The following is a 23,844-nucleotide window of genomic DNA, read 5'->3' on the forward strand; positions in this document are numbered from 1 at the left end:
TGTATGTTAGTACATGACAGATAACATAAAGAAATTAATTTTACACCCATTTACCCGAGTGTTTCTGTGGAGACGGGACGTGGAGCTGGAGGCTGGAGTTGCCTAGAGTGTTGGTGCTGACGCAGAGGAGAGTGGGCGTGTCTCCCTGTGATTGGCGCATGGTGAGGGAGCTCCTCAGGCCTGTGTTCCCCAGCTGCTCCTCCTTGATGACTCTGTCAGTAGAGTTAGTGACCCGCAGTCCAGACACATGCCACTCCATGCTGGGAGAGGGATTCCCACGGCTCTCACAGGAGCAGCTGATCTCTGCTGCAGTTCTGCTGCAGCTCCCAGAGCCAGAGATCTGAGGCATGTCTGAACACAGGATCCACAGTTACCAATATCATAGTTACACTCATATAACAATAATATGATGATTGCAATTATACAATAAATTCACTGAACATACATATCACATTCAGCTGTACAGTTGTTGAGTTCTCCTTGCCATGTTCATTCTGTGCTTCACAGTAGTACTGTTCACTGCAACTTGACTCACTCACATTGAAGGTGAGATTCTGTCCAGTTCCTAAAGTGTTCATCTCTGTACCATTCACTTTATACCAGGTGTAGTTCTACACTGCTGGGTTGGCATTACTGCTGCAGGTCAGAGTCACAGAGCTGCCCTCTAACACTAAATCAGAGGGACTGACTGACACCGAGGTGTTCTTAGGAGGGTCAAGCAGATATGAAAATATGTTTACATTTTAAAGCATCTGTACTGATTGTACTATAATTATGTTTCACCTTCAAAGGACATGTCACGGGCACTTATCCCGAAGACATACAACAGAGAAACACAATGAGGAAAAATATTTATAGTCTAACGATAACAATTGCCGCTCACTGGATTAAAAAAAAATCAGCTGGATATAAAATGACTTATTCATAAGAAAATAAATTCCAACAATCTTACATAGAACTCTAAGAATCAAACTGGTCTCAGATGTCTTCGAAATGTTTCCTTGTTGCAGTGTGTAAAGTCCCTTGCAGGTGATCTTCTGCCCATGGTGGAGGTGCGAAGCAATGAAGGTCAGAACAGAAGACACAGATTTGGTTCGATCCTCATTCTCTTGCAGTTGATCCACACTGTCATTCAACCTGGGGGTCCATGTCAGATTTGGTGGGAATTCAGGACAGGGTGCTGCAGCAGAGCAGCTCAATCTCACAGAGGTCCCCTCCATCACCTCCACCCTCTCTGTGGTTATCTTAGGTTTGGATGGAGAGTCTAGGAAACATGGAGACATGAGGACAGGTTACTGTCTGTCTTAGGACTGGAGAGACACACAGCTCTCAGAGCACACACTAACCACCACATCAACAGCATCTGACAAACACAGTATTTACAATGTTAAATCAGTATTTACAATGTGAAATCTAGAGACAAGTCATTTTCATTCTTTACTATTTTGCATGCAATGTGTGTTTCTCATAGAGGACAGCATTTCTATCTCCGCTACCTAATTTTAAAAGCATAGGGTCCCAGCATAAACACAATGGCACGCAGTGAAAAAGTTGTACAACAGCAAATGCAGTACCTTGTGCTTTAATCTTGACACCTGAACAGAAACTATACAGGAGTCCATTTGAGCCTTCCAATCTGAAGAAATAATCATCACTGTAAGACAAAGGGAAGTTGTCCAGAATTGTGGTGCAGTTCTTCATCTCCAGTTGCCCAATTAATCTTCCTTTAATTTTATTCTGTTCAGTTGCTGTCCCAGTTCTGCTGGAATCAAACACCGTGTCACCGCCATAAGTCCTTTTTCTCCACAGTCCTTTAGCCGCAGCTGTCAGATCTTTGTCATATTTAGATTCTATATCAAATCCGCAGGGAATCAGCACACAGGATCCACTCAGAGCTTCTATACTCTGAGGCATCTGGATCGAAAACTCTCTCCCCAGGGCACCTACAACACACACAACACAGCTCAGTAAATACAGGGGCTATACAGGGATTTGGGTCAGCATTATACACACACACACACACACACACACACAAACACACAGCACCTTCACATACCTCACAACAGTACATTTTATGTGTGGATGTTTTTATTTGTAATACAACAAATGTTTTACTGACTGAAAGTCACAATAATAATTAATATAAAGCATATCCATCTAGAAATCTATATGTAAAAAACATGTTTTTATACTATAATAATCTACAGTAATCCCTTTGGATCGCTGTACATTTCTGCAGTGTAGAGTTAGACCCCACCCCTTTAATGACCCACCTTGCAGCAGGCAGCCAATGAGGATTAACCTCTCTGCTTCAATCATGACTCTGAGGAGTAGAGGAACTGAAGTTAGGAGACAGTACTTACACCCTGGGGAACATTACACAAGTTTATCAAATGTGTTTTTATTAATCATTTGTATGTTTCATAGGCTGCCCTACAGACTGCCATAAATCACACATCTTGCCATAGATACAATTATTGAATACATCTTAAAGCTCAGTACAGAATATAATTGATGGGAAGGGACTGCAGAAGAGAATGCATATTTCAATTAAAAATGTTTTCTTTTGTTCAAGAATTGGCTTCCTTCTTTGGTTTTCTATAGTCCAGCTCCACTGGGCCAAATCTAAATCCCCTAAAATAAAATCTATCCTATGCAGTGCAACCCTCCATTGAGTTTTTGAGATGTTCTCAGAACACGCAAGTATAGTTTACTGTAACGAAAGATGACGAAAATCTGCCAAGCAGCTCTTCTAGTGGTCTGTCCCTGCACATACTGAAAATGCTAAAATACATCCAATAAAAAGGCTTTCTCTTTTGTTTCTTTCTAACCCAAAAAGAGGAAGATATCCAAGCACAACCATACTCTTCTCAAAGCACAGCTTCAGGAAGATTCTATATCATCAATCGTGATTTACTTCAATCAAATCAATCAAATTTTATTTGTATAGCGTATTTTACAGCAGTTGTCACAATACGCTTTACAGACAACCCTGGCCTAAACCCCCACAGGAGCACTTCATTAGAAGAATGAGGAGAATTAGGGGAATTAGGAGAATACTTCATTATTTCATTATTTTCTCACCGCTGATGGTATTTTGCAATTGCAATTTAAAACCAAAATGAAAGTAAAATAACTATTAAAAGCGCATCTGCATAGCTTCAACATTGACGTTATTGAATGAATATTAGCACATTATATTCACACGCTGCTGAATATCATATGATATATCCAGTTCTCCTCAATTAGGCAAGAGGTGAGAAATAAAATAATTTTTATTTGCATTGCAAAATTGTGGGGTTGGGAAGTCTGTAAATGAATAACATACGCATTGTAGGCCTGAGCATAGCCTAGCCTACTACAAGTTAACCGCTGTATCCAATTATGCTTGTAGTTTGTGCTTTTTGGTTTGATGCCAAAGCAAGCTACTTTATAGGCCAAGCTAGTTGTGATGCTCGTTTCAGTGACTGTTTGTTAACATTTCGACCAGCCTGCAGCCAAGCATTATCCAGGCTGAGGCCTGTTCATGGTTCTGATGCCTACCATGACCTACTTTCCCAATCGCCAACCCAAAGTCGTACAACCCAACGCATTGGGGTCTACTGTAAAATACCGAGGCCTAATGGTGCAGTGCATGCACGTGTTTGCAGGGGTCCCGTCATAACTGCAGTAGCTTCCTCCACTGCTCTTAGCCTTTTTTGTTTTATAAAAGCACGCACAGCAACTTGTTTTGATATTCCAGAGTTTTAATTAGCCGCAGTACAACGATGACACGCACAGAAAACAAATCTTTAAAAAGCTAGCGACAGAGTGTGACATGCCGTCTTCCACTTATTCAAATTAAACCCTTTCTCTTTGAATCCTGCAATGCAACCAACGGCTGTGTAAATATTATCTCATAAAAAACACGTTTTCAACGTACAAAAATGCCAAGTTACTCAAAAGTATTGATATCAAAATGACGCCAAGTTACGGTACTACAAACAATATAGGTTATCTTGCCTCACCGAAATTTAATAACATGTATTCCAAAGCAATGCTACACAATATTTCCTCAATTCTTTGAAGTCACTTGGCCCTGTGTGTATATAAGTGTGCAAACATATGTGTGGATGGCTTTCTCACAGTCATAATTGATTGAATAGGCATCTATATGTCCAATTTGTATTGGTATGTATGTATTTTGGTGCCCAGCCTTTCTGTTGCGTGAATGATAGTATGTTTCTTGGTATAAATGTCTGTTCGTAAATGTGAATGTAACATGCTGCGAGGGAAATGTCCCCATGGGGATAAAGAAGTTCTCTATGTATGTATGTACAATGTGTGTTTTACATGTATTTATTGTACGTTGCAAATATACAATCACTTGTACATTTAGTCAAATTCAGTTCAGAAGCAAGTATAAACATATGTTTTCTGGAGAAATATGCTTCCTGTAGTGACTGACCAGCAGTTTTCTACATGAATTTCCATGTGTTCCATGAGGCAATACGAAATATTTGACACTTTGATCTGACACAACGTTTGCATGACATTGTAATATGGTAAGATTACAAAACACAGGGCCAAGTGACTTCAAAGAATTGAGGAAATATTGGGTAGCATTGCTTTGGAATACATGTTATTAAATTTCGGTGAGGCAAGATAGCGTATATTGTTTGTAGTACCGTAACTTGGCGTCATTTTGATATCAATACTTTTGAGTAACTTGGCATTTTTGTACGTTGAAAACGTGTTTTTTATGAGATATCATTTCTTTTTGCAAAGCGTTTTATTACGAGAGTGAGAAATGCGAAGTGACCCTGCAAGAAACGGTTGTGAATTATGGCTATCATTGTGTGAATTTGTACAGTCTGAAGAGCGTGTACGTTTAGCAGTTTCGGTTTGCTATATATGTAAAACAGTGGCTGTGACAAATGGTGCGGTGGCGTAATTGTAAACGCATCAGAAAAGGTTTAATATGGCAGGGTGTAGCTATGTAGGCTACTCACGGATTTGACGGGCATCCAACGAGCCTTGATTGACAAAAGAATCAGCAAGCCCGTAGAATTAGAGCTGCCTAGGTCGCAACTTGTGTAGCCTACCCTTCTGTCCTGCTCCGTTGTCTGTTATTTCGTGAAGATGCACTTTTAGTGTTTGTAAGGTTTATAAGGCATTTTGATAGGCTTATCTGCAGGTAGGAATCCTCTTTGCTGTTTTGTTAAGCTAGAACCGGAAAAGTTGATAGTGGAGAATAGGAGCAGACGCATATGTCCCAGCAGGCTTTGCATATGAGAAAAGAACAAGTGTGAGATAAATTAGGCGAAATGATGAAATTGCCTAGTTGAAACAACATGTTTTTTTTTTTAGCAGAATGGGCATGTAGGTGAAGGTTGACATGATCACAGACTATAGTGCGAAGTAAATGAAGTGACCATGAGCGAGCTTAGTTTCCTTATCAAACGGTATATATAACAGTCTGTATTTAATGTTCATTGTTGAAGTGGAGGATTAAATAACGTGTGCAATCTATTGCACGAATGTGTTTTCCTCATGTTCAGTGCTAGTAGGCTAGTTATACTTATGAGTGAATCATGATTTTAAATGTAATGTTTTAATGCGGAGTTGCAGAACGTACATACGTAGTAATTGTTTGTAGCATATGTGGCTAGATAGAGAACAGGGCGAGGTAACATGAATGTAGAAACGTGGCGTTTGCTGATATGAAGGTTTTGTACGGTAGCCAAGTGAAGAAATATAGTTAGTGGAAATGGCACAGTGGTGAACTGGTGTAACTTTTTAATAAAAGGAATACATTTGCGTCATGAAATGCATATGGGTGGCCATGAGTGAGTTTTGGTGAAGCAAATATAAGCGTAAGAAAATGTTAGTGTAAAAGAGGGAATGATCTGCCTGAGGGCGAGTCGGAATTCAAGCCTTAAACCAGAGTCCGTGACTTCGTTAGTGCAGCACCATGACATAGCTATGCAATGCGTGAAATATCATTAGCAAACCTGCCGGTGGTTTTAAAGAAGAACACAGGCCAGTTAGCACAGAAGAGCTCCCGTAGAATCCATATGGCTTAGCAATATTGTAGCCGGTTAATAACTGAACGTACAGACGGTAAGTCATAATGCATATGGCTTAGCAATATTGTAGCCGGTTAATAACTGAACGGTGAACGGCGGGTAGATATGGTGCAAAAGCAATAATTGATAAGTAGTAGACAATAATTAGGGAGGGTCGAAGCAGGTTAAGGAAAACGTGTTCCTGGCTGGGCTTGAACCTACGACCCCGTGTTCCCAAGACTGTAACCTTGCCCACTAGGCCACAGGCAGACTAGCTGTTTAGATTGCGGAGTTGCAGAACATACATATGTAGTAATTGTTTGTAGCCTATGTGGCTAGATAGAGAACAGGGCGAGGTAACATGAATGTACGAACGTGGCGTTTGCTGATAAGAAGGTTTTGTACGGTAGCCAAGTGAAGAAATATAGTTAGTAGAAATGGGACAGCGGTGAACTGGTGTAACTTTTTAATAAAAGGAATACATTTGCCGTCATGAAATGCATATGGGTGGCCGTGAGTGAGTTTTGGTAAAGGAAATATAACCGTAAGAAAACGTTCGTGTAAAAGAGGAAATGGTCTGCCTGAGGGCGAGTCGTGATTCAAGCCTTAAACCGGAGGTTTACCAGTCTGTGACTTCGTTAGTGCAGCACCATGCCATAGCTATGCAATGCGTGAAATATCATTAGCAAACCTGCCGGTGGTTTTAAAGGAGTACCATGGTGATTTTCACACTTTCTCTGTTTTATGTGCTGTTTGCACAAGAGGCATTGAAGAAACACAATGAGCAAAGTATTAAATATGTCCATTCTGTATTTTTGGAGAAATGTGCGTTTTAAATTCATCGTCCCATTTTCAACCGGTTGAGAAAGTTGTCATTTTTCTACGTCACGAATACAGTAACCACTCCTATTTCCACGCCCCGTAAAGAAATCTGACAGGACACACCGTCCTGCTGTTCAGACAATGCAAATATTTGACTAACGTTAGGTTCACTTAAATTAGAGTTCCTTTAGATTATTTCTGGTTATATTCATTTAGCTAGCTAGCTAACGTTAGCTAGCTAGGAGGTTTGCTTTCATAAGGCAATGTTATCGATAACGTTAGCTTGCTAGTTCGCTTTTATGAGGACGTTATAGTTGTGCTTTTATCTTAACTTGGCTAGCTAGATAGCAAAAATTGTAACTGGATACAAGTCAACGTCCTTACCTTAGCTATCTATCGATACTTGTATAACAACTAAGCTAGCTAGCTTGTGAAAATTCAGTCTCCCAAAGAGAGTGCGTATCATGGGGGTAGCTATGGTAACGGGGAACGGTCTGTCAATCATAGCTAACTGACATTCTCATTACCACGCCCAGACGGTTCGGGTGAATTTTATAGTGGGAAATTTAGGCTTAGAAAAATACGTTTTAAAGGAGTACCATGGTGATTTTCACACTTTCTCGGTTTTATGTGCTATTTGCACAAGAGGCATTGAAGAAACACAATGAGCAAAGTATTAAATATGTCCGTTCTGTATTTTTGGAGAAATATGCGTTTTAAATTCATCGTCCTATTTTCAACCGGTTGAGAAAGTTGTCATTTTGCTACGTCACTAATACAGTAACTACTCCCATTTCCACACCCCGTAAAGAAATCTGACAGCACACACCGTCCTGCTGTTCTGACAATGCAAATATTTGACTAACGTTAGGTTCACTTAAATTAGAGTGCCTTTAGATTATTTCTGGTTATATTCATTTAGCTAGCTAGCTAACGTTAGCTAGCTGGAGGTTTGCTTTCATAAGACAATGTTATCGATAACGTTAGCTTGCTAGTTTGCTTTTATGAGGACGTTATAGTTGTGCTTTTATCTTAACTTGGCTAGCTAGATATCAAAAATTATAATTGGATATAAGTCAACGTCCTTACCTTAGCTATCTACCGATACTTGATATACTAGCCCTACTAAGCTAGCTAGCTTGTGAAAATTCAGTCTCCCAAAGAGAGCGCGTATCATGGGGGTAGCTATGGAAACGGGGCACGGTCTGTCAATCATAGCTAACTGACAGTTCTCATTACCACGCCCAGACGGTTCGGGTGAATTTTTATCGTGGGAAATTTAGGCTTAGAAAAATACGTTTTAAAGTACATTGAAATGGATGAAGAATAAAAAATTATGCACATTTGTTTTGTTGTTGCCTGAAGACAACTGGGAAGTGTCACGTTCAACCACCATGGTACTCCTTTAAAGTACATTGAAATGACTGAAGAATAAAAAAATTATGCACATTTGTTTTGTTGTTGCCTGAAGACAACTGGGAAGTGTCACGTTCAACCACCATGGTACTCCTTTAAAGAACACAGGCCAGTAAGCACAGAAGAGCTCCCGTTGAATCCATATGACTTAGCAATATTGTAGCCGGTTAATAACTGAACGGTGAACGGCGGGTAGATATGGTGCAAAAGCAATAATTGATAAGTAGTAGACAATAATTTGTGAGGGTCGAAGCCGGTTAAAGAAACATGTCCCTAGCTAGGCTTCAACCTACGACCCCGTGTTCTCAAGACTGTAACCTTGCCCACTAGGCCACAGGCAGACTAGCTATTTAACCTGGAAATGTTTCAGAGTAAAAAGGTATGGGTATTTTGCGTGTGTATGCGCGTTTTTGATTGGGTCGTGTAGGTGAAGATTTGGCTGGTGTCAGTGAAATGTCCAATGGGGAGACATGTTGTTAGTGGGAAAGGCGGCAGGAAAAATAAGAATGAGAAGAAGAAAGAGAAGAAGAAGAAGGAGAAAACGCAAAATCCCCTTAGTTTGCGGCTTTATTGTGTGGACATGTGAAGTTGTTTATGAGTTCTGTTTGTTGAAATGGGGTCAGAATGTACAGAATTTAATGTTTTTAAGGGCTGAGTGTCTGTGGCTGTTGTGGTTATTTCTGTGGGGAACCCTGAAAAGTGCCAAACTCTCGGTGCTGTATAGGTATGGGGCATGCCCCCGCCAAGGCGTAACTTGGCGGGATGGCATACCTGCCATCCCAATGATCAATAAACAACACAACTGTCAGACCAATATCTGCATGTATAGAACGCAGCGTACTTATGCCCTGCATTGATCTGTAAAATATCCAGAATCCTGTGTTAATGTGACCTCTGTGTCTGATATTAACCTCTTGACCAGAAGCACATACTGTAATTGGGCATGTGCATAAAATTAAACGGAGACAATTGAGTCAACGGTATTGAGTGTAAAATGAACCACTAAGCAATGCAGGCCTGTAAACTATGGCACAATCTGTGCCTTGAATAAACAGTTGTCCCACCCAAAATCTCACTCTCCCCGTATCTTTGTATCTGGCTTGGCGCTGACCCACAGGTATCAAGATCCTTAGTCAGCACCCCACCACCAATGACACCAACTTGTTCCCCATGACATCAGCTTTCCTTTAATTTAAGAAGTTCCTTTAATTTAGAGGAAGTACTGAGGTTGCTGTCTTTTTTTGGTGACTGCTTTTGTCTTTTTATTTAAATAAAGCTTTCTGATGAGGATGGTACTGAGGTATTTATGTCCTTTTCAGAACTAGGTCCAAAGCATCAAACAAACATTATATAGTTTGCACAGGCACAAAAAAATGATCCAAAATTAAAAGTTTTACTCTTGAAGTAAGTATTTCTCTTTGCTAAATGTATTTCTTTTCTCGCAATACAAAATGCTTTGCTTGATACTTTGATACATCAGAAAAAAATGCATGTGAAAATTATGTTTAAAAAAAACAAAAAAAAAAACTTTTTACACAAATCAGATTCCATAGCAGAGCAGCAGTCTCAAATGGGCAGATTGCCTCCACAATAAGTTCCCCATATCCACCCCAGGCAGAGTGTGACAGAACGCATATACCGGCCCTGTGTAGGTTGTAAGTCATGTAATTGTTGACTCAAATGTGATCTAGTTCCTTGCGACTCCATTTGATATGGCAAAGTGACTTTGGATTAAAATGGCAAAAAGGCTTATTAATATTGTAGTCTTATTTCAGTGAATATAATGTGTATTCTCTCATGCATGTAAGAGCTGCAATTTCTCAGAAAATACATCAATAACTGTGACATTGTTTATACTCAAACAGTAAGTATAGACAGTGAGTGTAAACAAATGTTTATACTAAAAACTGTAATTTCTCTATCTTTAGGCAAAAAAATTTAAATCAGGGACCACCACAATGTTTCCTGAGACGCTTTCATTACAAACAGCACAGTTCTTTTTAACTAAATTTTAATAAAAGTGTAAGCATGAAGATAATCTGTAGTTTGATTAAACCAAGCGCTACACAGGTGGAAATGTACTTACAGTAGAACAGAAGAATATCCAGTCTGTCTCCACTGCACACTGACCCACAGCATGCGGAACACTAGTATAAATGCACACAAAAGAGGAACTTCTCATATGTGGCTTTTTGTGAAATATGCTCGGAACAGGAGGCTGTGAATATTTCTCATTAACTTCCACAGAACAGGTGAACAACATACCCACACTTTTATGAAGCAACTACTGAAATTCAACTTTTTCCTCTGTAATACGACAATAATACAAGCAATCAATTGCATTGCAATTTTTGCCCTGATAATGAAGCTATTTTGAAGCAATAACACAGTAAAAGAATCTGCATTTTCAGTTAAAGTACAATACGCAAATTAGCATTACTGCCCAAAACACAAACAGTCATCAGAGAAACGCCCAATAGAGAATGGACAAAAGAGGAGCTACTGCACAAAGGGCAATATAACACTCTTAACCAATCAGACATCCACGATCACTATGGAAACACTGCGAAGAGAATTTGAATAAAACCCTCAAATATTTCCCCTCCTGTCACAAAGTGCTATTTGATACACAGAGGAAGTTATTCTGCATGCTCAGTGCCTTTGAATAAAAGGCATCAGAAAGATGTTTTGTTAATGTATCCTCAACGAAGCACCTGTTCTCATGTATTTATTCTGATTAAAATAGTTTAGTTCTTATTGTGTTTTGATTAATATTTGTTACACAGCATGTACACAGACACACACACACACACACACACACGCAGGTCACAGTCACACAAGAAATGAATGAATAAAAACCACAGCATGTTTTTCCCAAAGTAATCCCAGAACGTGCCAAGGCTAAAATTCAAAAACCAAAAAACACCAGCGATGAAATGTCGGATCCCAGACTAAGATGTAGGACTCACATGCCCCCTGACTGTTAAAACTGACTTCTTGCCAAGTTACTCACTCACTTACTTACTTAATCCTCTTCGTTCCCTGTGGAACATAAGGCTGCGACATTCAAGGGAATGTAAAGACATCATTTGATTGGCTGTGATTGAATCCAGCTGCAACACACCCACTGATGATTTATTCAGCACTATCCAGCCCGTTTTCCACCTGTGCCGTGCGCGGTGAGCTGTGCGCTCTTTGCCTCCGGCCGCGAAAATATCCAAATTCAGCAGCAAGGCCTAGTGCACCTGTGTGATGCACCACCGATGAGCTGCGTGCCATTTATTCAGGAAAATAGTGCCAACAAGTCTAATTAAGGAAATCAGTCTCTAATTAATTAAGAACGTTCATCAGCTTGTTACAACACAGGGCTCATTACTATGGTTGGAACAAAAACCAGCAAACACATTGGGTTCCTAACGCTGAGAAACGCTGATCAAAAACAGGAAGCCAAAACTTTTACAACCGCCTGAGCATGCACAGCGGATAATGGGTCAATGCTTCCTTCCTTCCTACAGGGTAAGACCATCCATGTGAAAATTATTCAAGCCTTAAACAGTGCATTCTGGCTCTGATAACTTTCAGAGCACATTCTGCACATTTCTACGTGTCTGGCCGCAGTATGGAGACAAAAATACATTACGTTTTTGCACATTCAGGTCATTCAAGTTTATTTTTATTTTTATCCTGATTTACATGCTTTTTTTCACACAGTACGTATAATTGTTTTAATGGCATCTAAAGAAACAAGCACGAAACCGTCCAGACCCACGGCGCAACTTGGAGAACTATATTTTTTATACAGTATTTAGTATATAGTATATATATATATATTTTATATATAGTAATATATTTCTATATTAAGTAAAACCAGGATGTAAAATGTAAAAAATGTAAAATCATCCAGAAAACAGGGAGCTCAAAACAAAAATATACTTAAGGCAATGTATTACATTACAGGCATTTCGCAGACGCTCTTATCCAGAGCGACTTACACAACTTTTACATAGCATTTTTACATTGTATCCATTTATACAGCTGGATATATACCAAAGCAATGCAGGTTAAGTACCTTGCTCAAGAGTACAACGGCAGTGTCCTTACCCGGGAATCGAACCTGCAACCTTTTGGTTACAAGTCTAGTTCCTTACCCACTGTGCTACACTCCGTCCTACACTCCGTATTACTCTCAGAGGGCACTAGATCAAAGGCCAGCACGAAACAGCAGGCTTGAAGGCTCAAGACTGAAGGAGGAGCAAAGTAACTAAGACAAAATAAATGTTACAACCAATAAGCTCCCAAATTGCAAACAGGTGAACACATAATCAGAGCTCATGATGATTATGTCGCCCCCCTGGCGACCAGCAGGAGGGGGTGCAACTTGAATCCTCACAGAAAACCCTTAAAACATGACCCAAATTCCTTTTTCGAGGCTTACCTCAATTTCCCATATGAGCAATGGCTGTTCCTCCGCACACAAAATGTGCAGACATTCTTATCCAGAGTGACTTACACAACTTTTTACATAGCAGTTACATTGCATCCATTTATACAGCAGAATATATACTGAAGAAATGCAGGTTAAGTACCTTGCTCAAGGGTACAGTGTACAATGTGGGAATCGAACCTGCAACCTTTAGGTTACAAAACCAGCTCCTTGCCCATTATACTACACTGCCCCTCCCCTCCCCTTAAATATCCCACTGCCTCTCCCAATCCTTGTTCTTCCCTTTCTTGGTTTTGCTCTTCAGTGCCACCTGTGAATAGACCACGTCGGCCCCTCGGCCTGCAGCCCCATCACAGGCATCCTGGCCCTGTGTCTCCACGGGCCGGGGGGAGTGCTTGATCGAGGCGTAGTGCATGGCTTCCAGCTCCGCCCTGTTTTGGCCCTCTGCCCGGGGCGGTGTCTGTGGGTCTGTCCCTCCCAGCTGTGGGTCCCTTTGCTGGGCGGTTGCCACGGTGTGGTTGGCGTAGACGGGTTCTTCTTCTGCTGCTGCTGGGGGAGGAGGACTCTGCAAAGCAAGCGTGTTTAGTTTGCATTTCTGAACTGCTCTTATCTGGGATCTTCTGGCAAGATTTTGCAAAGTTCAGACTTGTCATTTAGAGGGAGATACTTGAGCAGATAATACACTTAAGTGCAGGTCTGAATTTGGCCCTAACTCATTACGACTATTGAATATGCCTCCAGGCATTTGAATGCAGGCATACTGTTTTCCTCTCTGATAAAAGTCTCAACAAAGTGATTGTTTAGGCGTGTGCGTGCGTGTGTACATGTGTGTGTGCGTGTGTGTGTGTGTGCATGTGCATGCGTGTGTGTGTGCTTGTGTGTGTGTGTGTGTGTGTATGTGCGTGTGTGTGCATGTGTGTGCGTGTGTGTGTATATGTGCGTGTGTGTGTGTGTGCGTGTGCATGTGTGTGTGTGTGTGTGTGCGTGTGTGTGTGTGCATGTGCATGCATGTGTGTGCATGTGTGTGTGTGTGTGTATGTGCGTGTGTGTGCATGTGTGTGTGCATGCATGTGGGTGTGTGTGTATGTGTGTGTGTGCATGTGTGTGTGCATGCATGTGGGTGTGTGTATGTGTGTGTGTGCGTGTGTGTGTTCATGTGTGTGTAACACAGGCCTCAGACTCACCCCCTTTGTGTCCTTCATTCTACTATCAGAACACTGGCTGTCTCTCTTTTTCCTAAAAACAACAGGGAACGTCACTGCTGACATACAGCGCAAGCCCCACTCACATTATAATCACCATGGAGATCAGTTTAGCATTTTAAGCTTAAGTTTTTTAAGCTATAATTCTTTGTTTTTATATTTCTTTATATTGGAAGTTGTAATTGTGCTTCAGCATCACAAGAGGGCGCACTTTAGCAAACTATCAGCCAATTGAAACCTGTCGAATAGGAGTGGTTTGCAGCCTCCCTGCTTCAGCTCAGGGAGAATGAATGATGAAAAAACCAAAGAACCAATCTCTGTTGGTGTTGTTCTGTTTCTTGTTATCAACACACTCTGTGATTGGTGGAGCTCATGTTTTTTTTTGGGAGTAAGGAGACATCACAGACACCACAACACACAATAATTATCTGTGCTTCAGATCAGCTGACCAACACATAATTCAGAAACCACGCCCCTTCACCCCACCCCTACAAATCGCAAGTCAGTTTGGCCAGTGCAATCGGTGACAATGAAAAACCTGCACACACACCGGCCCTACAGGAATGGAGTTACCTACCCCTGCTTTTGAATGGCCTTCGTGATGAGGTATATAATCGCCATGGCACCAGCAGCAGCAGCTGCACCAATCAGCAGTAAGTAAATCCTGAAACCTGAATAAAGGACAGTTCAGTTAGATAATGAGAAATACACTTCAGACAAAAAAAAAGCCATTTATTCACGCAATCACATTTCTCAAACGTGAGCCGAACACATTTGATAGTAAATCGCTCATAAATGCATTTATGATAACAATGTGGGTTTTAGCAGTTTTTTTCCAGTTCCCAGTAAGCACACATACTAGCGCAAGACAATGTGTGCTAGCTGGGCTTGTTTGCAGGGTCAAAACTGATTACAGGGGCACTAAACTCATTTTGTATGCATCAATAAAAATAAAAAAATGGTTGTAAAGCTTGTTTGCGCTCTTATAATTCTATTCATTTACACATATGTTTTTCTGTATATGGAGCAGGGCAATTGCGGTGGTGACTGATAAATCTGGTCCTTTACTTAATAGTTACACAGTAAAATGTTGAATGTTTAACACTGTACATTTCACTGAGTAAAAATGTGACGTCTTAAACTTAAGTAGTTAGTCACAACGTACTTAATACTATTGCGTGCAGCCACTGTCAAACCATGTATTTTTTGAGTGTAGGCAGGACATAGTGAAAAGCTACAGTCAGTTTGCAATTTCAATACTACGGGCTTGTAGCATCCAGTCCGAGTAACTGATGTGAGCAATTTACTGGTAGTTCGTAAGGAATTTGCATGTCAATGATTCTGTGGTCTGACATGCCCTGCCCCTCATGGACAACAGCGGCTCCTTGGGGGATCCCCCTGATAGATCATGTTGAGCTAGTCATTTGGAAAAAATAGATTGCACGCCAAAGAAGTATGCTTGGCCCCTGGTACATATGACATTACATGTTGGATCTAAAGAGTGCCATCATCCATTCTCCTCACTGACGGGTGTGACGCCAGGGTTTCTGTCCTTTAAGTGCCCTACTGCAGCAGGTGCTTTCGTCTATCAACACCCCCCCTCCCCCCACCCCACCCCCCACACACCCCAATGGATTACCTGAATGACCTGTTTTGCCTATGTCACTTAAGCCACAATCCAGGGTAATTTGACATGTATCATACAATATTATCACATTATTTAAATTTGGGCTTATATTTCGCAAACATGAATTACGATTTCATCAGTCAATCGAGGATTGAATCATCTTGGACCACTGCACACCAGACCTGGTACGAATCTGTATTCGTATTTGTATTTGAAAATGTAGTTAAATACATATTTCAAGTATTTTCACATACATTTACTAATGAATTACTTTGTATTTGATTTATTTAAATTCTTTAAAACCAAATACTTTCCCAAATAGCAATTAAAAAATACATACCTTAATGAATTCTATCCTGGGAAACCAAATCATTTTTCTAGTATTATTTAGACACTTTTAAAAAAAACATTATAATACAAATACAATTTTATAATATTTTGAAATATTTCAGTGATAGACAGTAGAAATGATCGAGCCAGCAACAATGTAGGCTTCATATCAAAGGGGGTATCCCATAGTCCAGCATATATTTTGACCAAGTTGATTAAAAGATAAAATACTTTGACATCATATTATTTAAATGCATCTTGTTATTTAAAAAAGTTTTGACGTTTTATTCCTGCGTGACAGTGATTGTTATTATAAAGACTGTTGGTTTATTTTTTGTGATGTCATGCTGGTTGTTTTTGTTTTTACTGAGTAACCTGGTCATGTGAGTTGGTATGGTGACCTACGAGTCATTTTAAAAGGGCAGAAGTCCACATTGAATTTGTACCCTTAAGTAAATGCTTCAAAATGTGTACCTCTTTATGTTAGTACATGATAGATAACATAAAGAAATTAATTTTACACCCATTTACCTGAGGGTTGCTGTGGAGATGGGAGGTGGAGCTGGAGGCTGGAGTTGCCTAGAGTGTTGGTGCTGATGCAGAGGAGAGTGGGCGTGTCTCCCTGTGATTGGTGCATGGTGAGGGAGCTCCTCAGGCCTGTGTTCCCCAGCTGCTCCTCCCTGATGACTCTCTCAGTAGAGTTAGTGACCCGCAGTCCAGACACATGCCACTCCATGCTGGGAGAGGGATTCCCACGGCTCTCACAGGAGCAGCTGATCTCTGCTGTAGTTCTGCTGCAGCTCCCAGAGCCAGAGATCTGAGGCATGTCTGGAAACAGGATCCACAGTTACTAATATCATAGTTACACTCATATAAATATGATGAATGCGATTATACAATAAATGCACTGAACATACATATCACATTCAGCTGTACAGTTGTTGAGTTCTCCTTGCCATGTTCATTCTGTGCTTCACAGTAGTATTGTTTACTGCCACTGGACTCAGTCACATTGAAGGTGAGATTCTGTCCAGTTCCTACAGTGTGCATCTCTGTCCCATTCACTTTATACCAGGTGTAGTTCTGCACTGCTGGGTTGGCATTACTGCTGCAGGTCAGAGTCACAGAGCTGCCCACTAACACTGATCCAGAGGGACTGACTGACACCGAGGTGTTCTTAGGAGGATCTAAGAAAAAATATATTTTAAAGTATGAAAACTTTTGATCAATTAATTATGAAAATCCCTTTTTTGTGGAACTGATTAATATTGAAATCCTGAAAGGTGCTAAACTACATAAACTCTAGATGATTCAAGATTGGTCATGATATTTACATGCTGTTTATTCTGTTATTTACATCTGATATGTCATAAATTAAATAAATGAAAAAATCAAAAAAATAAATTTTCATATTATATTATATATTATTATGAAAGATATCAGTTTAGCTTAGTCAAAGTCTCTCTTACATAGAACTCTGAGAGACAGACTGGCTTCAGATGTCTTCATTGTGTCTCTTTGTTGCAGTGTGTGAAGTGCCCTGCAGGTGATGTTCTGCCCATGGTGCAGGTGGGAAGCAGTGAAGGTCAGAACAGAAGACACAGATTTGGTTCGATCCTCATTCTCTTGCAGTTGATCCACACTGTCACTCAGCCTGGGGGTCCATGTCAGATTTGGGGGGAGTTCAGGACAGGGTGCTGCAGCAGAACAGCTCAAACTCACAGAGGTCCCCTCCATCACCTCCACCCTCTCTGTGGTTATCTTGGGTTTGGGTGGAGAGTCTAGGAGACATGGAGACATGAGGACGGGTTACTGTCTGTCTTAGGATTGGAGAGACACACAGCACTCAGAGCACACACTAACCACCACATCAACAGCATCTGACTAACACAGTATTACAAGAAATCAGATTTACAATGTAAATCTAAGACAAGTCATTTTCATTCTTTACTATTTTGCATGCAATGTGTGATTCTCATAGAGGACAGCATTTATATCTCCGCTACCCAATTTTAAAAGCATAGGGTCCCAGCATAAACACAATGGCACGCAGTGAAAAATTTGTACAACAGCAAATGCAGTACCTTGTGCTTTAATCTTGACACCTGAACAGAAACCAAACTTGAGTCCATTTGAGCCTTCCAATCTGAAGAAATAATCATCACTGTAAGGGGAGGGAAGTGAAGGGAAGTGGTCCAGGATTGTGGTGCAGTTCTTCTTCTCCAGTTGCCCAATTAATCTTCCTTTAATTTCATTCTGTTCAGTTGCTGTCCCAGGTCTGCTGGAATCAAACACTGTGTCACCGTGACAAGCACTTTTTTTCCACAGTCCTTTAGCCTCAGCTGTCAGATCTCTGTCATATTTAGATTCTATATCAAATGTGCAGGGAATCAGCACACAGGATCCACTCAGAGCTTCTATACTCTGAGGCATCCAGACTGCCCAATCCCTGCCCAGAGCTCCTGCAACACACACAACACAGCTCTGTAAAAACAGGAGCTATGGGGATTTGGGTCAGCTTTATACACACGCAACAGCACCTTTACAGACCTCACAACACTTTGCCGTGTGGATGTTTTTATTCAAATGTAATGCAACAAAGGTTTTACTGACTGAAAGCTGAAATAATAATTAATATAAAGCACATCCATTATCTACACATGTATATGTAAAAACATGGATTCCCAAAATCAAATTTTGATACTATAATAACAAACAGTAATCCCTTTGGATTACTGTACATATCTACAGTGTAGATTTAGACTCCACCCCTTTGACCCACCTTGCAGCAGGCAGCCAATGAGGATGAACCTCTCTGCTTCAATCATGACTCTGAGGAGCAGAGGAACTGAAGTTAGAAAACAGCACTGACACCCTGAGGAACATTACACAAGTTTATCAAATGTGTTTTTATTAATCATTTGTATGTTTCATAGGCTGCCCTACAGACTGCCATAAATCACACATCTTGCCATAGACACAATTATTGAATACATCTTAAAGCTCAGTACAGAATATAGTTGATGGACAAGGGACTGCAGAAGAGAATGCATATTTCAATTAGAAATGTTTTCTTGTGCTCAAGAATTGGCTTACTTCTTTGGTTTTCTATAGTCCAGCTCCACTGGGCCAAATCAAAATCCCCTAAAATAAAATCGATCCTATGCAGTGCAACCCTCCATTGAGTTTCTGAGATGTTCTCAGAACACGCAAATATAGTTTACTGTAACGAAAGATGACGAAAATCTGCCAAGCAGCTATTCTAGTGGTCTGTCCCTGCACATACTGAAAATGCTAAAATACATCCAATAAAAAGGCTTTCTCTTTTGTTTCTTTCTAACCCAAAAAGAGTAAGATATCCAAGCACAACCATACTCTTCCCAAAGCACAGCTTCAGGAAGATTCTATATCATCAATCGTGATTTACGTCATTATTTTCTCACCGCGGATGGTATTTTGCAATTGCAATTTTAAACCAAAATAAAAGTTAAATAACTATTAAAAGTGCATCTGCATAGCTTCAAAACTGACGTCATTGAATGAATATTAGCACATTATATTCACACACTGCTGAATATCCAGTTCTCCTCAATTAGGCAAGAGGTGAGAAATAAAATCATTTTTATTTGCATTGCAAAATTGTGGGGTTGGGAAGTCTGTAAATGAATAACATACGCATTGTAGGCCTGAGCATAGCCTAGCCTACTACAAATGAGCCATTGTGTCCAATTATGCTTTTTGGTGTGATGCTTGTGCAAGCTATTGTATAGGCCAAGCTAGTTGTGATGCCAGTTTGTTAACATTTCTGGCTGAGGCCTGTTCATGGTTCTGATGCCTACCTTGACCTACTTTCCCAATCGCCTAAGTCGTACAACCCAACGCATTGGGGTCTACTGTAAAATATCTAGGCCTAATGGCGCAGTGCCTGCACGTGTTTGCAGGGGTCCCGTCATAACTGCAGTAGCTTCCTCCACTGCTCTTAGCCTTTTTTAAAAAAGCACGCACAGCAACTTGTTTTGATATTCCAGAGTTTTAATTAGCCTCAGTACAATGATGACACACACAGAAAACAAATCTTAAAACAACTAGCGACAGAGTGTGACATGCCGTTTTCCACTTATTCAAATTAAACCCTTTCTCTTTGAATCCTGCAATGCTACCAACGGCTGTGTAAATATTATGATCAATAAACAACACAACTGTCAGACCAATATCTGCATTTATGGAAGGCAGCGTACTTACGCCCTGCATTTTGGCTCTGTGTCTAATCTGTAAAATATCCAGAATCCTGTGTTAATGTGACCTCTGTGCCTGATTTTAAACTCTTGACCAGAAGCACATACTGTAATTGGGCATGTGCATACAATTAAATGGAAACGATTGAGTCAATGAAATTGAGTTTAAAATGAATCACTAAGCAATGCAGGCCTGTAAACTATGGCACAATCTGTGCCTTGAATAAACAGTTGTCCCACCCAAAATCTCAGTCTCCCCGTATCTTTGTATCTGGCTTGGCGCTGACCCACAGGTATCAAGATCCTTAGTCAGCACCCCACCACCAATGACACCAACTTGTTCCCCATGACATCAGCTCTCCGGCAATACAAAACCTGATTGCAATGTATTATGGAGAACCTGAGGTTCACATAATGCTGATCCAGTAGGATCTTTTAACAACTGAGCGCTGTCTCTTCATCACACCTGCTGACTCCCTGTCAGCACACTAAACAGTTTCCTTTGGGGTTCTGATAAAAGGCTGAATTCTGTAAATTGCCTACAGTATTTATAACCTACATACAACAGTACACTGTTTTTAAAAAAATATTTATCTATGCGGAATGAAGTTCCTTGAATTTAGAGGAAGTACTGAGGCTGCTGTCTTTTTTTGGTGACTGCTTGTGTCTTTTTATTTAGATAAAGCTTTCTCACGAAATGATGAGGATGGTACTGAGGTATTTATGTCCTTTTCAGAACTAGGTCCAAAGCATCAAACAAAACATTATATTGTATGCACAGGCACAAAAAAAATGATCCAAAATTAAAAGTTTTACTCTTAAATCAGTATTTCTCTTTGCTAAATGTATTTCTTTTCTCGCAATACAAAATGCTTTGCTTGATACTTTGATACATCATACTTTGATTTCATGCATGTGAAAATTGTTTAAAAAAAAAAAAAACTTTTTACACAAATCGGATTCCATAGGAGAGCAGCAGTCTCAATGGGAAGATTGCCTCCACAATAAGTTCCCCTATCCACCCCAGACAGAGTGTGACAGAGCGCATATACCAGCACTATGTAGGTTTTAAGTCATGTAATTGTTGACTCAAATGCGATCTAGCATAAGTTCCTTGCGACTCCATTTGATATGGCAAAGTGACGTTGGATTAAAATGGCAAAAAGGCTTATTAATATTGCAGTCTTATTTCAGTGAATATAATGTGTATTCTCTCATGCATGTAAGAGCTGCAAGTTCTCAGAAAATACATCAATAACTGTGACATTGTTTATACTCAAACAGTAAGTATAGACAGTGAGTGTAAACAGTGTTTATACTAAAAACTGTAATTTCTCTATCTTTAGGCAAAAAATTAAAATCAGGGACCACCACAATGTTTCGTGAGACGCGTTCATTACAAACAGGATAAAGGACCTTCAGTACAGTTCTTTTTAATTAAATTTTAATAGAAGTGTAAGCATGAAGATAATTTGCAGTTTGATTAAAACAAGCGCTACACAGGTGGAAATATACTTACAGTAGAACAGAAGAATATCCAGTCTGTCTCCACTGCACACTGAACCACAGCATGTGAGCTCTAGTATAAATGCACACAAAAGAGGAACTTCTCATATGTGGCTTTTTATGAAACATGCTCGGAACATGAGGCTGTGAATATTTCTGATCAACCTTCATAGAACGTGTGAACAACATACCCACACTTTTATGAAGCAACTACTGAAATTCAACTTCTTTTTCTCTGTAATACGACAATAATACAAGCATGCCAAAATAGATCAATTGCATTACAATTTTTGCACTGATAATGAAGCTACTTTGAAGCAATAACACAGTAAAAGAGTCTGCATTTACAGTTAAAGTGACAGAGTGTAGCACAGTGGGTAAGGAACTGGGCTTGTAACCGAAAGGTCGCAGGTTCGATTCCCGGGTAGGACACTGCCGTTGTACCTTTGAGCAAGGTACTTAACCGGAATTGCTTCAGTATATATCCAGCTGTATAAATGGATACAATGTAAAATGCTATGTAAAAGTTGTGTAAGTCGCTCTGGATAAGTGCGTCTGCTAAATGCCTGTAATGTAATGTAATGTAAAGTAGAATAAGCAAATTAGCATTACTGCCCAAAACACAAACAGTCATCAGAGAAACATCCAATAGAGAATGGACAAAAGAGGAGCTACTGCACAAAGGGCAATATAACACACTTAACCAATCAGACATCTACAATCACTATGGAAACACTGCAAAGATAATTTGAATAAAACCCTCAGATATTTCCCCTCCTTTCACAAAGTGCTAGACACAGAGGAAGTTATTCTGCATTCTCAGTGCCTTTGAAACAAAGGCATCAGAAAGATGTTTTGTTCATGTATCCTCAACGAAGCACCTATTCTCATGTATTTATTCTGATTAAAATTGTTTAGTTCTTATTGTGTTTTGCTAAATTAATCACACCTTAATGTTTGTTACACAGGTAACAGAATTGCAAAAGTATGAGGACTGCAAACATGGGGAGTCTCAGCTCCCCCTCAACCCCCCCCCCCTTGTTGACACACACACACACTCACACACAGACACACATGCATACTGACCCCCGCTCACACACACACACATAAAGACCCCCACTCAAACACAGACACACACATTCACCCCCCCACAGTTCCCGCGCCAGAGTAGTTAGGTTTTGTTTGATACCTTTTCCTTTGTTAGCTAGATTACTACTCTGTTTAGATAGTTGGGTTTTGTGTTTTGTTTAGTTCTTTAATTTGACACCACCTTCGGTCCTTTTCTCTTCTCTCCCCCCCCATGTGTGCCTGCTTCAGGGTTTTGTATATATTGTATATATTTGCACTAGTCACCTGCACCTGTAAATAAACTCCCTGCACTGAAAAGTCTGGTCAGCTTATTTTTCGTTCTTCACCTGGGTAGTTATTGTCTCTCCTTACCTCTGGACCACCATCTGGGATGTGACATTTTGGGGCTCGTCCGGGATCTTCTGTTGATCCTATTTATATCCAGGGTCTGACGGGACGTAGTGAGTTTGGGTTTTTTTTTTCTTGGCGAGTGTGTACTTGTTCTTGTAAAGTTAGACCATGTTTGAGGTGCAAAGTATCCTTGATAATCCAAGCCTTGGACAATTTGATACATGCCGTGAGGATGATCTGCTTGCCCTTGCAGTTCACCTTAATATTTTTCTCTCACGGCATTTACTTAGAGATATTAGGAGTGTGGTGTCGGAAAAATTAATTGAGTTGAATGTTCTGCCTGATCCTAAGCCTTCCCCTACAGAATATCCCTTAGGTGCTGCAGCAGGTGCTCTGCTGGTTTCTGAAGAACAGCGCTCTGTTCTGTCTGACCTGCGTACACCCGCTGGGGACAGAGTTGAGCCTCAGGGTCCTGCGACATTGCCTCGCTTTGAGCCGTTGTCTCCTCTTGGATCAAGTGGATCCGTTGATAGGGCAAAATTACAGGTTCGTCTTGCTCGTCTCCACATCGAGGCTGAGGAAAAGGAGAAGTGTAGAAAAGCAGAGTTTGACCTTGGTCTAGAAATACAGAGACTAGAGATTGAAGCTGAGAAGACAGTTAAATTGCGGCAGCTTGAAGTAGAGGCGCTGAGAATATCTGCTGGTCAAGCTGTTTCCGTTGATTCTTCTGTGCCTATGCAGTCAGTGTACTCCACACAAACCTTTGATGTTGCTAAGAATATTGCCGTGGTTCCCC

The 23,844-nt window shown here is 40.4% G+C and overlaps 1 protein-coding gene across 3 annotated transcripts in view; it reads right to left on the minus strand.

Moving 5' to 3' along the window:
• Positions 1 to 23,844, minus strand: part of LOC135236964 (sialic acid-binding Ig-like lectin 10) — a 47,746-nt gene that overhangs the window by 3,511 nt on the left and 20,391 nt on the right. Inside the window, exons 1-5 of one of the 3 annotated variants that reach the window (XM_064303628.1) lie at positions 10,372 to 10,566; positions 2,274 to 2,323; positions 1,575 to 1,943; positions 953 to 1,264; positions 55 to 351 (exon numbers count right to left, since the gene is read on the minus strand). In XM_064303628.1, the coding sequence (XP_064159698.1) occupies positions 55 to 351; positions 953 to 1,264; positions 1,575 to 1,943; positions 2,274 to 2,323; positions 10,372 to 10,424 (1,081 nt within the window). In that variant the 5' untranslated portion in view covers positions 10,425 to 10,566. Of the gene's footprint in view, positions 1 to 54; positions 352 to 952; positions 1,265 to 1,574; positions 1,944 to 2,273; positions 2,324 to 10,371; positions 10,567 to 16,419; positions 16,717 to 16,805; positions 17,076 to 18,670; positions 18,941 to 23,844 lie in introns of those variants that run through there. The other 2 variants (XM_064303637.1, XM_064303621.1) reach the window with 2 other exon arrangements.

The sequence above is a fragment of the Anguilla rostrata genome, chromosome 1 (genome assembly GCF_018555375.3).
Source record: "Anguilla rostrata isolate EN2019 chromosome 1, ASM1855537v3, whole genome shotgun sequence".
NCBI classification, from domain to species: Eukaryota; Metazoa; Chordata; class Actinopteri; order Anguilliformes; family Anguillidae; genus Anguilla; species Anguilla rostrata.